The sequence below is a fragment of the Bradysia coprophila genome, unplaced genomic scaffold, assembly GCF_014529535.1.
Source record: "Bradysia coprophila strain Holo2 unplaced genomic scaffold, BU_Bcop_v1 contig_94, whole genome shotgun sequence".
In the NCBI taxonomy this organism is placed as follows: Eukaryota; Metazoa; Arthropoda; class Insecta; order Diptera; family Sciaridae; genus Bradysia; species Bradysia coprophila.
In genome coordinates, this window is record NW_023504022.1 from 2330326 (window position 1) to 2348382 (window position 18057).

Here is an 18057-nt window from a genome sequence, read left to right on the forward strand (position 1 = left end):
ACGTTTCGAGAAACTGGTTGGTGGCATTTTTGTTCAGATTGATCGTAAGAATTTTTTTTCGTTTTTTGTGCGCAATTATGCAATTCTCTTTTCACGTTTTAATTTTGCTGGAATCATGCAAATATTGATGTGGTGCCAATACATAACTGGCTTCTTTTGACAATTTCGTATTTTGAGTTTAGAGGCTAAATTACTCTTTCCAGTAAAAAAACAAGATTGTCGCAATTACTGGCAGTAATAATGTCGTGATCGTCGACGGTCTGATTGGCGGGTGATCGATCGCACGCTATTGGAATGTAATTTCAAGTAAGTAATTGTCAAAAGTCATATTGAAAAATCGAATCCACAGTCGTCATGCGAGACAGAGGGGACAGAGCTTATTTTCCTTAGTTTTCTGTATCAAAGTTCCGTCGTTAAGTTTCTCAGTTGGTTCGTTTCCGTAAGAGAGATCATAGTTTACATGGACAAAATCGTCCATGCATCGGAGAGAAATTTCATTGTGATTTCTACAGTCGACGGTAGTGAAATTTAGACCTGAATTTGCTTCAGCTGTTTTTGAGCTGGTCCACTTAAACAAGCAAAAGTTCTTATACGTCTTCACACAGGTGAAATGGTTCCACGCGATGAGGCGACATAACTACACGGTCAATATCGTCAGGAACGATATTATCGTTTTTTAGATAGTATCGTTTTTTAGACGATATTATCGTCCAAAAAAATTTCATCCAGGACGATAATATCGTCTAAAATTATAAATTTTAAAATATTTTCAGGACGATATTATCGTTTTCTTGACGATATTATCGTTTAAAAAAACGATAATATCGTTTTTTTGGACGATACTATCGTTTTTTTGATGATACTATCGTCTAAAAAACGATATTATCGTTCAAAAAACGATAATATCGTCAATAAAACGATACTATCGTCCAGACAATATTTTAGAATTTTTCAATTTAGACGATATTATCGTCCTGGATGAAAATTTTTTGAGCGATAATATCGTTTTTTTGGACGATAGTATCGTTTTTTAGACGATAGTATCGTCCAAAAAACGATAATATCGTTCCTGACGATATTGACGGTGTGGAAATGTCCCGCCACCGTTCCACGCACGCCCGTAGTAAAGTCGTGTAAAGAAGCAACTTTGTTTATTTGAGAGGAGCAGCTGAAAAATAGCTGAAGCAAAGTCATACAAAACCAAAGTACGGTTCGAGCGTTTTGGTTCTTGTTCTAATTTTGTGAATAAGGTCCCAATAGCAACAAAAACATGCATGCCGTCGACAATATCCATTTTAATAACGATTATTATTGCTTCCGTACGCTGCCTTCCTTATTAGTACGTTTCATTGTTCCCCCTTTGTATTCCAAGCCACGATTTGCGAGAATTACAAAAGCCATTTATCGTTACACAATGCTCTTTGAAATCTGTAAGTTCTTCGAAATAATACTAAGTTTGCTCATTCCACAACCAATTTTCAATTAGATTAGCAAAATCTCAACATAAACGTTCCGAAATCTAATTCATATTCTAATGGATTATTCAAATAGATTTCACATCATCCATTTAGTTCCAATATATTCTTACAATAACATCAACATATTACCATTGTCGTCTCAAATCCCATTACTTTGGGGCCGTTCATAAATTACGTAACGCAAGAGGGGGGAGGGGGGGGTATGAGGCAAGCGTTACGGTTCTAACAAAATTGGGTCAAACTTGACCCTTTTAGCGTTACAGACCCGGGGGGGGGGGTCTGAAAAATGTTGATTTTTGCGTTACGTAATTTATGAACGGCCCCTTTATAGTTTCCACAAAGGAGAAAATCAATTTGCGTAAGACTTCCACCGAAAACCCGATATGGTGGCACCCGTGTACACACCGATGTGTACGTTAACACATTCATTGTCATCCGTTTTCCAAACATAATTCCTATTCCTCTGCGATCGCTCCTTGTGTAATATCCGTCAATTCGAAGTGTGTTTGTAAGTTATTAAAATTAGTGGTATGATTGCCACATAAAATACATGGCATAATGCGAATTAAGTGCTAACAGTTAATTAATTTTAATGGAATTTTGCGGCATATTCCTGTAACATCGAAGAAAATTGCTGTACGAAAATTTTCAATTATCTTCGAGTGTGTGTTCAGTGTGTGCGATGAGATCGTTTTTATTTGATTATTTTTCGCAATAAAAGCCAACTGAAAGTGGAATAGAAAATGGTTTGCCGTAAAATTTCATAGTCCTAACAGCGCCTTAGAGATATCCATAACACTCCCGACAATATGATATAACAATAACGACACCTGTTCCCAACAATGGCAATATTTGCGATACCCGTTGCGGTGTCTGAATAATTTCCTACTCAGAATTACAACCGAATTTGAAAATAACAAATTAACTGCAGGTTATATGGAATGGATCCATAATCTGGAAAAATTTCGTTCGGCAAACCAGGTCGAAAGATTTTATTTAAACTTTGGAGCAAATAGTTTCCTTTTTTAAAGGGTGTTACAAACAGCAAGCACATGACCAGTATCAACGCACAGTGCTTTGCCAGTATTATAATCAGGTCTATTACTTCCAGCGATCATAGCATTTTTAATCTGTTGATTTCAAATCTTGTACTTCAATTGTTTTAACATGCTTTTTCCTGCATAAAGGACCATATTACCCACAGCTTGTCATTATTTTTGTCGTCCTTATTGAAAACAGATGAATAGCCGTAAGTGACAACACTTCAATATAAACGCCTTCACAGCTACTGGGTTGTATCGAAATTAGTTGGTTCGACACTTTAACCTGTTACACACGGCAAGCATATGATTAGTATAATTGGTCTAATACTTTCATCGATCAAAGTATTTTCAATTGGTTGATTTCAAGTCTTGTACTTCAATTGTTTTAACATTACCCAGACACCACATTGCCCAGACACCACATTACCCAGACCTTGTCATTATTTTTGTCGTCGTTATCGATAACAGATAAGTAGCCGTATGTGACAGGATAACGACTAATTAGTTTAAAGATTATTATATCCAGCACTGTAATTTTTGCCTTAAAGTGAATATAGAAATGCAATAGTCATCTACTCGGGATAAAAAAAATGGAAAAGTCAAATTTTCGTGTGACTTTTGTTGATCTGAGGCGAAGCCGAAAGGTCCATTTTTCGATTCACTTGTCCATTTATTGATCCACCCATTCATTCCAAATTGTATCGCACGCTCACGATGTAATTAATGATTCTTAATGAAATCCTCCCTTCTTAACTGTGAATCAAATTTCGGTCACTCAAAACTGTGGAAAACAATGATAAATCAATCTCCAGAACTAAACATGCCCTGTGACTTAATCACGCCAACTTACAGATTCAAGAGATCATTCAGTGTCAATATCCCGGAGCGTGAACACTGGTCAAATTCTGACTTGAGTTTAAGTGATAACGTTGCAATAACACCGGCTCAGGAATTTTTTGCCCAACTATGGGAAAAGAACTTTTCATTCCACTTGGCAAGTATACTACGGTCTTCGTAACAGAAATATATTGAATACTTGAATGTTGTAGATACATTCTTAAACATTGCGTCTCAAACTCCCCACCTATTATATGCACAGATAGTTAAGGAGCAATTAAAGCCATGAAGAGATATAAATTTTCGTCAGCAATAGTACTTGAATGCCGCGACACTATTCAAAAATTGTCGGAATCTATCTGGGTCCCAGGTCACTCAAAAATAGCCGGTAATGAAAAAGCGGACGAACTAGCAAGACTAGCTTCTAGTACTCGTTTCACTGGCCCCGAACCAGCAACCGCAGTATCATTTTCTACCCTCCAACGAATAATATCGGACTGGAAACCCCAAAAGTTCAAAAATCACTGGAATTCATTGAACACCGCGCGACAAGCCAGAAACTCAATTAAAATAAACGACAAAAATACTAAGTATCTCTTGTCGCTCAGTAGATCCAAAATTAAAAGGCTCACAAGCGTTTTAACAGGTCATAACACCTTGAAAAAACATCTTCACACGATAGGTATATGGACTGACCCGTATTGCGACATGTGCGGCGATATTGAAACTACAGAACACTTCCTTTGCCATTGTCCAGCGTATATCAAGTCAAGAGCAACACATCTAGGCTCGTATACAATCAATTACAACTCAATATGGAGTATTGCTCCAGCAGACATCCTTAAATTCATAAATAAATCCAAAAGAATTTGAGTAACTGTGGGGAAGCACAACATGCCCATCTGAGGCTTAGGTGCAGGTTATATTCCACCCACTTATTCTATCTAATGAAATCCACTTATCACAAAATCGAATTCTTAGTGCTGAACACACACGCATATCTGTTTGTTTTTGTGGCTCTGTGTGACAAATAAACGTTTGATCGAAGCACCTGTTTCAATTGCTTGTGTGTATTCAGCATCAGTAGAGGGATTACGGCATCGGTTATCTATTCCCAGTTCTATGTCAACTCTGCGATCGAGAAAATGATTACTGTTCCGGAGTCCTGAGTTCATATGCTATGCGATGCCATTTTATTCGACCAAAATCCGTTGAGTAAAAAATTAATTATTTTTCGGGTGACATTGGCTTTGCTGGGGCTAGGGAAAAATCTCCGAGTGTATTATCGTCGGGGACGATAATATCGTTTTTGAAACGATAATATCGTCGCTGTGACGATATTATCGTTTTCTGTAACAATATTATCGTCCGAGCGACGATAATATCGTATTAGACGACAATAATATCGTTTTCCGGACAATAATATCGTTTTCTGTAACAATATTATCGTCCGTGCAACGGTATTATCGTCCGAGCGACGATAATATCGTATTAGACGACAATAATATCGTTTTCCGCACGATAATATCGTTTTCTGCAACAATATTATCGTCCCTACAACGATATTATCGCCCATGAAACGATATTATCGCCGATTGAAGGGTGAATTCAGTTGCCGTCTATAATTTGCTTCTGTAAATTTAAATATTTTATATAAAAGTTACACAGACTAATTATTAGACGATGCGAGAAAAAAAAAATTAACACCTAAGTTACCAACACCGTTCCGGCTCCCGGCTCGCATTGCGGCCCTCCGCTTCGCTCCGGGGCAATGGGCCGGATCGCTCGGCGTGTTAAAACGCTTTTTATGTGCAATGAATTACACAGACTAATTATTAGACGATGCGAGAGAAAAAAAATTAACACCTAAATTTTAGAACGTTTGATCGACTAGACTAATCGGCAATAATATCGTCCGTGCAACGATATTATCGCCCATGAAACGATATTATCGTCGATTGAAACGATAGTATTGTTCTTGCGACGATAATATCGTTTCATGCAACAATATTATCGTTTCTGCAGTGATAATATCACCCGTGAAACGATATTATCATACAGGAAACGATATTATCATTTCTGATATGATATTATCACCCGTCAAACAATATTATCGTCCGAGCGACGATAATATCGTATTATACGACAATAATATCGTCTTCCGGACGATAATATCGTTTTCTGTAACAATATTATCGTCCGCGCAACGATATTATCGCCAATGAAACGATATTATCGCCGATTGAAACGATATTATTGTTTTTGCGACGATAATATCGTTTCATGCAACAATATTATCGTTTCTGCAGTGATAATATCACCTGTGAAACGATATTATCGTCCATGAAACAATATTATCGCCGATTGAAACGATATTATTGTTTTTGCGACGATAATATCGTTTTATGCAACGATATTATCGTTTCTGCAGTGATAATATCACCAGTGAAACGATATTATCGCCGATTGAAACGATATTATTGTTTTTGATACGATATTATCGTATCAGACGACAATAATATCGTTTTCCGGACGATAATATCGTTTCCCGGACGATAATATCGTTTTCTGAAACAATAATATCGTCCTAGCAACGATATTATCGTCCATGAAACGATATTATCGCCGCTGCAACGATAATACACTCGGAGATTTTTCCCGTCACCGCTTTGCTGCAGCGACATCTTTCATGGAAATGGTGAATCGCACTTCATCGGTAGAGTGGGCATAAAATAGATGAAAGAGAAGTGATGCCGTAATCGCTCTTCAGAAAAAATTTGGCAACAAACAAGCAAACAACTGCTCATGTACTAAAATTACAATTTTCTACTTAAAAGCTACTAAAGTGCCTAAGAGTCGTTCGTTTGTTATAGTAGAAATTTCGAAACGTTGAAGATTCTGTTGGACTCAGAAATGTAGCAACTTTACTCCTCAGTTATTATGCCACTTGTAATTCTCATTTCAGCACAGTTATTCGAATAATTTTAGGTTATCATTGACACTGCACTAAGCTGTTAACTTAGTTTAACTTATTTGTCGGAATTATTTAATTGAAAAATAAAACTTTGTTGCGGTACAGTGGCTAATTGGCTATTCGTTGATTATTTAATGAAATGGTTGATGTTTGTTGGATGCTAAACAACTGAATCCATCTTAAATGATGATAATCATTTTAATGTACAATTTAGGTCGAAATTGCAATTATGAGTCTCTACGTACGATTTTAACAAAAACATATGAATTCCACAACCACAACGACTGATTAAACACACTCAAATTAAAGTGGTTAAATGCCATACGAATTAATACTGAATGCAGCAGCCCATTCAATATAATTCTACCAATAAACCATGGTATTTGATGTACAATATGCTCGTATACAGCCAGCGTGCAATTATTATTACTGGAAAATGTAATATTTCATTGAAATGTAAATAATATGAGATATGCGAGTGTATGCAATGCAATATTACACCGATCGGTGGTATACTCAATATACAAACAATAAAGCTGAATCATTAAATTGCAATTAATGCCAGCTGCTCGGTGAATAACCAGTGAATATCGCAAGACGAAAACAATAAAAACTAGGGATTAAATCAATGACCAATATACATACAATGAATGTGCGTGCAGCAATTGAAAACTCGATCACTTTTTAGATTTTATTTGCTTGAATAAAAAAAAAATAGTTTAGTTTCCTGTTTGCAGCTGGAAAAGGTGACGCGACGACGACAACTCAATAACAACAATTTGCAAATTTTTTGTGTGTAAAACAAAAAATCCACCGACAAAAAACTTCGATTAAACACTTGGGTAGTGCGTACTTGTGAGGTTATTTTATCCGTTAAAGAGAACTGATTGATCCCGTCGCGCCTAAATACGATTTGTCTGTGTATCATTTTCATTCTTCTCCTCAAAGAATCATCCCAACAAAAATCTCTTCGAGAAAAGTGTGACGCAGTCTTTGAAGTACAATTTCTAAAATGAATGATATCGCTAGAGTTGACGCTTTCAGCTTCGTTACGCAAAAATTAAATTTTACACCCAATTAGTTCAAACGGTTCAAACAAGCTGGCTTAGTTTTTCTCATCATCTGCCAAATAATTTTTACCCAAAAAACATTTGACTGGAAACAACCAAAATTTTACCAAAAAAATTTGCGTCTGTTCCTGAACATTTGCCACTTTGCGACGCAGACTTTTTTTCAACCGAATCTGCACCGATTTTTTTAAATTATTTTTTTGTTCGAATCGTGTTACGAATACCTTTCATTTGATGGGTCGCATGCCTCTGTAGGTTTCAATACAGCTAAGCTACAGCCGAAAACGCGTTCCCGACCCTCGAAAACCACACTCAGAAACCACTTCGAGGCCAATAAAACAAAATTCTGGTTTTTCCTGGGGTAATGGCGTATCACAATTTCATTTTTATGCCCACCCTGAGGTTCCTGCAAAATTTCATGGAGATCGGCTGACTAGTTTCCGAGATCGACCGTCGATAGATAGATAGACAGATAGATAGATAGAAACATACAGGTAAGTTGAAAGATTTTGATTGTTTGGAAAAAGTCAATTTGGTGCATTTTCTATGAAAAATGAGCAACTTCAAAACGATGTATCTCCGGCAATTTTAAAGCTACATAGTCGAGTGATAGCTCGTTTTACTCGTATTTGAAGCGAGAATATGATAGAATGATAGAATTTTGTGATGATAAAGTCCAAAGGGCAGAAAATGAAATGTTCGGCTATATATAGTTGCCGCGTCTCAAAAAAATTTCTTCGTTCTTTTTTTGGGGTTAGACTGCGTCAAGTCCTCCGCTATCGCTCCGGACATGATTGTTATTTTCCACTTAAATTTTACTGCTTTACGTTTTCTCGCATTTCGTTAGTCACACAGCTGCAAAAACCAAAATGTAACCCAAAAATATTCCGATTTTACTCAAGATTTTGTACTGTGAACGTTTCTCCGTCCATGTGCATAGTGCACATTTGCAATTTACAATCTTACAACAGTCACATAGCACCATAATGGCTTTATGTTCTACACTTTTATGGTCATTATGCCCATTGCAGTTGTGCGTTCCATATTTTTGTAACTGTTTTATTTATGAGAATTTAATTCTGATGATTTCTCTCTCTTTCCTTCTCTCTGCTATGTAATCATTCAAATGCCGTCTAATTGATGAAACGTGAATCGCTAATTTCTCTTTCTTGATAAATGATTTTAGTTCAGAAACGATTTTCAATTCACATAAATTCTATCTTTTATCTGTTCAGTTGGGAACACACGTGTAGTACACTAATAAAATTTTTGATTTCTACAGTCATAGCCAATGAAATCTCAGCATTAATTTGCTTCAGCTGATCCACCCACACATACAATCAAAACTGTTTGTTTATACGGTTGCAGCTGCTAGACGCTGGCGTGTGGTAAAACCTATAAACAGTTTTGATTGTTTGTGTGGATCGGCTGAAAAACAGCTGCAGCAAATTAAAGCTGAGATTTGACTGTCTCTAACTGTAACTGTACTAAAATATTCAAAATGGAAGTGTAACGCAGCGTTAAATCGCTCATATTCTTATAAGAACGCGTTGAAATTTATCAACCAGTTCATATTTGTTCATTCGTTCACTAAAAATTCAATTTCTAGGTCGCACCTACGGCATCAATTTAAAACAAATGCATGTCCATGAGCAAAGTAAAGCAATATCGAAGCGTGGAAGTCAGTATCCAAACTAAAAGCAGTTGTGAGAGTAATTCGCCTGATAAAGATTTTCATATAAATCACAATAATTCGAACTTAAGCTCTAAACGTTACTATCCTACAACTTTACCAGTGCTTTCGAACGATTGCGACCCAATTATCTGGATTATCTGGAACGACAGTTCAGTCAATATATAGTGGGATTTATGTGCTGAGGTAGATTTTTTCTGAATATTTTCAGTTTAGCGCTAAAAGGAAATCGGATCTGAAAAGCTGGTTTTGTAATAAAGCAGAAACATTATTGACTCTCAAACTCAAAATTTATTTGGGATGGGAATGGGTGCGAGAGAATATTTCGGAGGCTCAGAACTACTTAGTACAAAAAGCGAGATGAATTTTCACAGTGTGTGCACGGTGAGGTTGAACAAAACTTGAATAGAGTCGCGACACCACCTCTGATTTTTTTTCATGTTCTTATTGAGGGACTCGAGTACTATAAGGAACCACATTCAGTTCGCGGATCCATCCAGCCGTTTTGGAGAACCGGCACTCATGGCCGTGCGGGACCGACGAGTCAATTTGAATACAGATTCTTATCGCAACGGATATAGTGACTAATTCTAAGCTAATTCGTGGTGAAATGGCCTCACTCGACAACTTGACCACGTAGCTACAGCCAGCTTAAATAAAAAAAAATCGTCATCTTTGAATGGTGATATGTCCAAGATGAAGAGAGCATGCTCTATTAAACGTCGAGAATGGATTTTACAAAATTTGTCTGAATTGTACAATATTTGAAAAAGTTTATTTTCACCATCCCCGGCGAAACTTGAACTCATCTGTAATACACAGATTGATCATGTCTGCAACAAAACAATAATGCCTGATCAGACTGCAGTCTAAGCTTTACAACGATACCACACTCGCCATACCAGCCTCACAACAAGTATCTGTTAAGACATTTTGTTGCAATTTTAAAGGTTACATTAATTACGTGTATCTGGAGTCGGTTAAAGCTGATTTCCACATGTTTTTGGGTTAAATTTCCTCTACCGGCTAACGAAATCAGCTTTAATCGACTCCAGATATACGTAATTATCGTAAAAAATGCTTTAAATAACTTAAATCTTTTATTAATGAAGAATGGAGAACAATTCCACTTATCCGAAAGGAACTGGCACTTGAAGATAGATGATAAATTGAAAATTTTGGCGTAGAGTGACCTTGCTACAAACAAAATGTCGTAACAGATACTTGTTGTGAGGCTGGTATGGCAAGTGTGGCATCGTTCTAAAGCTTAGACTTAGACTACAAGCTGACAGGCATTATTGTTTTGTTGCACACAGGTTCAACCTGTGTATTACAGATGAGTCGAAGTTTTGTCGAGGATGGTGAAAATAACATTTTTCAAATATTGTACAATTCAGACAAATTTTGTAAAATCCATTCTCGGCGTTTAATAGAGTCATTCAAAGAGTTTCAAACTTTTTTCATCTTAGACATATCACCATTCAAAGATGTCAAATTTTCGACTTAAGCTGGCTGTAGCTACGTGGTTAAGTTGTCGAGGGAGGCCATTTCACCACGAATTAGCTTAGAATTAGTCACTATATCCGTTGCGATAAGAATGTGTATTCAAATTGACTCGTCGGTCCCGCACGGCCATGAGTGCCGGTTCTCCATGAGTGCTGGATGGATCCGCGAACTGAATGTGGTTCCTTATAGTACTCGAGTCCCTCAATAAGAACATGAAAAAAAATCAGAGGTGGTGTCGCGACTCTATTTCAGTTTTGTTCAACCCCACCGTGTGTGGTGAAGAGAAATCTTTTTTTCAAAATGCAACGTTTACATTTTGGACTTTTATATTATGAATACAACCGTTTCATAATATTTATTAATCCGGACATTCAACTGCCTCGTCTTGAATTATATTCACTATTGAGCACAAAATGGTGTGTACGCTTCATCCTGTCTTTTCCGCCACATAAATCTCATCAATTTCACACAATATTCTACAATGTTTGTGTGTTCTGTACGTCTGTACATCTGTTTACGATAGCACAAAATTCACATAACATGTGTTACACGATGACCTATTATAACTGCAATATTTTCGAATATACTCTTGCCCTGGTGGAAAACATGACATAAACCATAACACTAACGTAACGCAAGAAACACAATTTTGCATTTAATATCGCGTTAATGTTAGCAAAAAGAAAAAAAAACGCGAAACCTCACACACACCCAAGCCTGATGGTCATTTTACTCTAAATTTAAGTTTAAATTTAGGTTTGATAGAATTTGAAAATAAACTCGACGGCCACGTCTGAACCGTTGAAATAAGTTTGTAAATAGAAATCCATTGCGGTCAATCCCTTTCGGTTGAACAGAAAATTCATTTCGATTGATTTAAGAATAGCATTTCTCAATTTAAAATTGGCAAATTTTAATTTAAAACAAAAGTTTAAAAATAATCTTTTGCGAGTTCTTTTTTCGTTTTGAACTATGTATGTGCACGTACGTACACACAAATTGCTTGGTGTTCTGTATACGCATTACATTTCGTCAGTCAATATTGGTAGTAGTCAAGTCTGGGATATTACAAACATGCGATACAGTACATAATACTAATAAAATAACGGATGATCTGGGCATGGAAAAGAGTTGTAAAAATATGTAAATCGTGCGTCTTTAAGAACACAGATACCTTCTCGTAATTGTTTTGATTGAGTTTATCGCGGTTTGAACTGACTTTCTAATATATTTTTTAAACAAAATTAGGCTATGCACATGTTTGCTGTTCATTATGGTCGAGTGCGTAAAATGAGGGAAACCTTTCTAGCAATCCGCGAATAAATAGTTATTTATGCAATTCAGAGAACGAATTCGATACTTACGCCGCAATGTTGTGCGCAATGTCATATGAACGTAATTTATTGCACTAGTGTAAGGGTTTTTGTTGCACTCAGCATCATAATAACGTATTTCACAGTTTTAGTTTCAGATTTTTGAATTGAAAATTTAGTTTTGTTTATATCCGTTTACCTTATACGGATCAGACGGTTGACGTAAGAATTTTTTTCCCGCGATTTACCCAAAATTTTCCATCAGAAGATGGCAATGTTTCAATGCAAACAATCCTACACTTGTTCATGGAAAGTTTTGCTGCTGTCTTGTGTAAGAGGCTAGCGGAAGCAACTGAAGATGGTCAGTCCACTCTGACCTGTGACCGCCGCTAGTTCTCGAGGTCGAAACAGCTTTTCTTTTTGTCTTTTTTGCTACTTTACGTGATTTGCGGGAAAGGGAAGATCTATAGCTCTCTTTGTCGTTCCAAAGGATGTTTCCTTGAAGTTTAATAAATGTGAAAAGAAGTGTTGTTTTGGTTTTCTGTGTATAAAAATTCGGTTCTTGCAATTTGCGCCCCTGAGCTTTTCGTCTTTGGGTAAAATGATGATGTCATCTTAAAGGTCCCTAAGAGTGATTGCTTCTAATTTATTGTACATAATTAAATGAAAGCATTTCCGCAAACCCGTCGTTTCGTAAGTTAGCGCCTAAAATAGTTTGAGATTTGCTGTGTAACTTACGGCTAGTTTTTTTTTGAACAGTTTATTATCAAACGGCCTCATAAAGAATACAAATTTACAAAATGTAGTCAATAACGAAGCTATGCTGACAATGCGTGTAAGTTAAAACGAATTAGCATGTGAGCCGAAACGAAACCAGCAACGCGGAAGCGGCAACGACCCGTCGGAGTCGTAACCACCCTCTGCTTTATGTAGTACACTATGTGCCAAATGAGCCATACCGCAAGACTATTTTCATGTCCAACAGCGTGACCATTGCAATAATCGTGGTGAGAAACGAAAAGTTTGTGCAGGACGAGTCAAGTAGATGATGTGATCAGCGATCTTGCCCTGGAACGAAAATCTTGGCGAGTATAACTGTTCTCATAAATTGCTTTGAAAGGTTCGAATTCTCTGCAACTCGCAGTTATTGGCTCATTGAAGCCATAATCGGTCCTGTGCTGGGGTGGGCGAAACATATCAATCACACGTAGTCCGTAGGAATGAGATGGCGCATTACGGTAAGAGTCAAACTGGGCGCAAAGATCAGGTGCACTAACCCTTCCCTTTAAAACGTCATACAAAAAAACCACACGACTCAGAATGCGTCTATCAGAAAGACGGCCAAGTCCCAAAACTTTACGTCTCTCGTCGTATGGTGGGAGCCGAAAGTTAGAATCCCTTCTGACCGACCGCCGGAGTGCAAACATGACGAACTGTTTCTGGATCGATTCGATTGAGTTGCTAAGTGATACAGACGCGGGGCTCCAAACCACAGACGCGTACTCGAGATGAGACCTGACGTGAGCGCTGTAAATGGATGTCAGGCACTTCAAGTTAACAAAATCCGCGCAAATCCTTCTCAGAAAACCAAGCATAGCGTAGGCTTTCGCTATCTTATTGTCGATATGGGCTCTAAAGTCAAGATGGGGATCCAATACTACACCCAGATCCGTCATATTAGGCACACGTTCCAATTCGGTATCACCAACACAATAGCTGAAGAAGGTCGGTGACCTCAGGCGATTCACAGCATGAATTGCATAAAATGTTGTATGAAACACGAATCGTATGCTAGAGGGATTCTTTTCAATTTCGACTGACCGAAATCGGTGCTACTTTTTCTAGGACTTTTTTTTGTCTATGCCTTGGTGCCTAGCCCCAAAACCAGTTTCAGATATTTTTGATCTTCCATACCTGACTGGTGGTAAGCGATCAAAAGACGAAAAATGGGGTTTCGTAGTCCGGATTTCAATTCCGTAAGGTGGCGAGGACACGGGTGTGGAATGGAAACGAAAACCAAACGGAAAGACTGTGAATTCAGACTTACGGAACTTTCAAACGTAACCTCTGATTAGTTTCGTTGTGTTCTATTTAACACAAACATTTATAACAACAAGCAGTTACCATTTAAGTACGACATTTGAAATCCTTTGTAAAAAAAGAACGAACAATAGGCGGCGGTTCATAATCTCTCGTTCAATGACAATCTATTTGACGTGGTTGGCAGTTCTTAAGAGGCACTTAGCTAAAATTGTAGCCTACATTTGCATGTTTCGTATTTCATTTTTGTTAATATCTTTTCATCAGAATCCTTTTTGAAAAATGTACGACCGCAATAACGACGACAAATGTGTTAGCTTTAAATAAAAATTAGTTTTGGTTGTAGTCGTTTGACCAGCTCTGAGAAAAGTGAACAGTTTAGTAAAATTTTCATAAACTGCTCACTGTTCTCAGAGCTGGTCAAATTGCTACAACCAAATCTATTTTCTGTTGAAAGCTAACACATTCGTGGTCCGAATTGCGGTCGTACATTTTTGAAAAAGGATTCTGGTTGAAAGATATCATCAAAAGTAAACTAAAATCCAGTATTTATAAATCGCCCTAATGTATGCTTTTCGGAAAAGTACTGGTGTCTCTTAACGTAGATGGCATTTCAAACGGTTTTGAAAGTTATCTATTGGAACCGAGTGATCTTGTCACTCTTCAATTTTATTGTATTAGGTAACCTTTAAATACTGCTGAGATCATAAGTCTCTAGAACGTCCCTAGGATTTCAATAAAACATAGTTTTTTGTAACGGAAAAGAAAAACTAGAAAACCTCTATCAAAGACCCGGGCATATGATTCTCATCCTCTAAAAAAAATTTTGACGCACTGATACCCTATGACCCTTCAATCTTTGTAGTTTTTCTCTTTCATGACGACACAGAATTGGTAAATAAACCTGAGGAAAAATGTTAATATTTCGCACATTTTCAAACGCCACATTAAGAAATTAGCTACAGTGCAATATTAATTGAAGTCATAAACAGACACAAATCATAAATTCAACAAAATTTATAATAAATTCTTGAGTAACATACGAACGTGTAAATTTATACGTATACAACTTGATCAATGATTATTGCATAGATAAATTTTGTGTAACCAATTTGTTCGTGTGAAAATATTGCGCTGAACAAGTTTTCGCTTTTAAATGAAGCAGCCGAGTCAGACACCTTGTAAGCGTATGTACTCACTTATTTTTAGAACTCGAAACTTAAATATAAATGTTCCTACGTAAAAGCCCTATTGACGCAACACGAACGTCCACCGTTAAGAATGTGAATGTCGGCTGTTGTAATATTAGTGCTAAGGACGTTGGGTATACCCCAAATATTTCATAGAATTTAATTTGAGATTTATTAAAAGAAACCATCAGAAATAGCCGAAAGTCTGCAGTAACAGAAGCGTCCCACATATTCTGTAATTGAATTCCACTTTCCAAAAATTCCAATTAACGTCCAAAAGATAGCTACAAATTTTGATCTCCCGAAAAATATTGGATTCGAAATTAAAATCGAGTGCTTTTCAGATGGAGTAAGAGTAACTGGAACTCCAATTCTCAAATCAGTTCCAAGTTGATTCAATAGAAACCCAATTTAAAAAAAAATGTATCAAGCATTCGTTGCATCAATCGTACCAGTTCCCCTTCCGTGTGCTTCCTGTATATGTGTATTTATTCAAAACAAAACGCGTAATAATAAAACGCTTTCAATAACAAACAATCAATTTGATTTCATATTTCTCTGGATTCGTTTGCAAAATGTTTTTTTTTCTTCATTCGAATTTAAATTGCGTCGATCTATCAATGCCGCTAAAACATCATTCATCACAGATTAAATTGTCGAGTTCAAAATGGTTGAGTGCAGCGCTTGGTCCGAAAAAAAAAAACAAAATGAACAGAGAAAGATAACTGAAACTGACAGAAAATTGGAACAACATGTCACACTCATTCTTAAATTACAAGCTGCGTTAGAAGTGCGTGTCGCCGATTTTCAGCCGATTAGCCACGGATTTCTATTTCTCGTATAGTTGTAACTGAGGAGAATATATCTCAACCGTAAACGCCGATCCTCTCAAAGAGAGAAAGCTTAATTCATCCCGGAAAACAGGTCATTACAGTTAGAGGCAGTGAAATTTCCGCATGATTTGCTTCAGCTGTTTTTCAACTGATCCCCATAAACAATCAAAACTGTTTACACGTCTTAATACGGTTTTACCACTACTGCGTGCGTGTACCAGCTTTATGTGTTTATGTGTTCATCAGATGAAAAACAGCTGAATCAAATTCATGCTGAAATTTCTCTGTCTCTGACTGTATTTTTTTGGTGTGCGCGTTAAAAATTATTTCCCGGACGCTAGGTCCATAAAATAACTTACATAAGTAATTGGAATCGACTCTCATTAAAGAAAATATGTCTGCCTTAACTGGCTCAACCGAATTCGGAAGACTCAGCTATTAGTCGTTCAAAACAAATTGTCGGCGCCCACTTCTAGCTGAGTATTAAATGTTCGTAAATTATTATTAAAATTGGGAACACGACAACGCAAACGTATACATTCTGTTAACTTGTAATGTCGAAAAATTGTCGTTATATTTAGCAGTGCAATACAGCGACGTTGTATACGTTTGTGTAATTGCATTTTATTTTTAAATGCACATTTTTGTCGACCGAAAATAACCTTACGCAACATTTAAAAGTCACTTTTTCAATAAACTGCGCCAAAATTCTATTTTTGCATCAATTTTGAAATCAATTGTATAATTACACGGCTTGAAGTCAGTGCCGCATCATTCTAATGTGAAAAAGTGGGCAATTTACATCTTTGGTGGCAATGTGATATGCTAACGCAGATATAAGTAACTTCCGCTTTATGAACAGGATGTGAGATTGGAATGGCGATTGAGCTTCGTTCTTCCTTTTTTTTACATTTTCAAGTCCCAAGAAATAGAGTAGGTCTGTAGTCTTCTGTGTACCACACAGTGCGTAGTGTAAGTCTTCTAGGTTTAGTTTAAGATAAGATAAGAAAATGGCCACCATTAACCTAGTGGGAACTTCCTACTCGTGCAATTCATTCAACCGAACTGTGCGAAATCTAAAAACGAATATATCCGTCTCACCTATCAAATTTCTCCGTTACCTTTTGATGTTATTTTAATTCGCTCGTGCTAAAAAACTAAATACGAAATGCGGCCCTGTCGCCCGAATCACTTTCCATGATACATGTACACAACAGATTGTTACACTAAATAGAAAGATTAGGAAAATCTTATAAGCGACGGTTATGTTTGCCTTGGGTTTAGTATTTTTATTGCGTTGTGCCTGATGTTTAATTCGTAATTGACTAAAATTGTCAGCGATGAACATCAGTTTTAACTCCGCAAAATGAAGAAATAATTTCACTCAAAATGATTTACGTTCTCAAATAAAATTTGTTTATTTCAGCTCATCGGATGGCAAGAGGTTCCACGACCAAACAGTAGAACGGAAATCGTACAAGCTATGAGACGAATTCGGGTGAGTGCATATCGCCGTCTAAATTATAAGTCATTCCATTTTCTCGACACACTTTTCACAACGTAGACTAGAAAATAATAATTTCCTCCGTTCCTCTGAATCTTTAGAAGCCTTTGTCATGAGAATATTGTGTTTACGGTGGAAGTAAGAACTTCATAAGAAGTTTCATTTACCGGGCATTCCGGTATCTTGGTAACCTATTACCGGGATTTTTTTTGTAAAAATTTCGATACCCGGAACTCGAGCCTTCGCTGAACAAAGCCCAGAGAAATCTATGGACCGAGAAGTCAGTTTTACGTTTTTTGGGTTACCGGAAAATTTCGAATTGGTTATCGTGAAAAAAACATTTCCATGTCCGCTTTCGAAACAAAAAGTCGTTAGGTAGACTACGTAAAGTGTCAATTCTTTAGATCATGCCCGCACGTTAGTAAGCGGGCGTGACGCAAGTCCACTACCAAAAAAGTGTAATTTTTTTTTTGGTGACGGCGGAGCATGTATACAGCAACTTTTTGACTTCTGCCCCTTGGCTCCGAGCTAGTTCAACGAGCTATCACACGTTACTGCAGCTTCAAAATTGGCTGA

At 37.0% G+C, this 18057-nt stretch overlaps 1 protein-coding gene across 7 annotated transcripts in view; it reads left to right on the forward strand.

The window, feature by feature from the left end:
• The window catches only part of LOC119084841 (capon-like protein), a 99397-nt gene that overhangs the window by 37796 nt on the left and 43544 nt on the right, over window positions 1-18057 (forward strand). For all 7 annotated transcript variants that reach the window (XM_037194948.1, XM_037194943.1, XM_037194946.1 and 4 more), the window contains exon 3: window positions 17404-17475. In XM_037194948.1, coding sequence (XP_037050843.1) covers window positions 17404-17475 — 72 coding nt within the window. The remainder of the gene's footprint in view (window positions 1-17403; window positions 17476-18057) is intronic.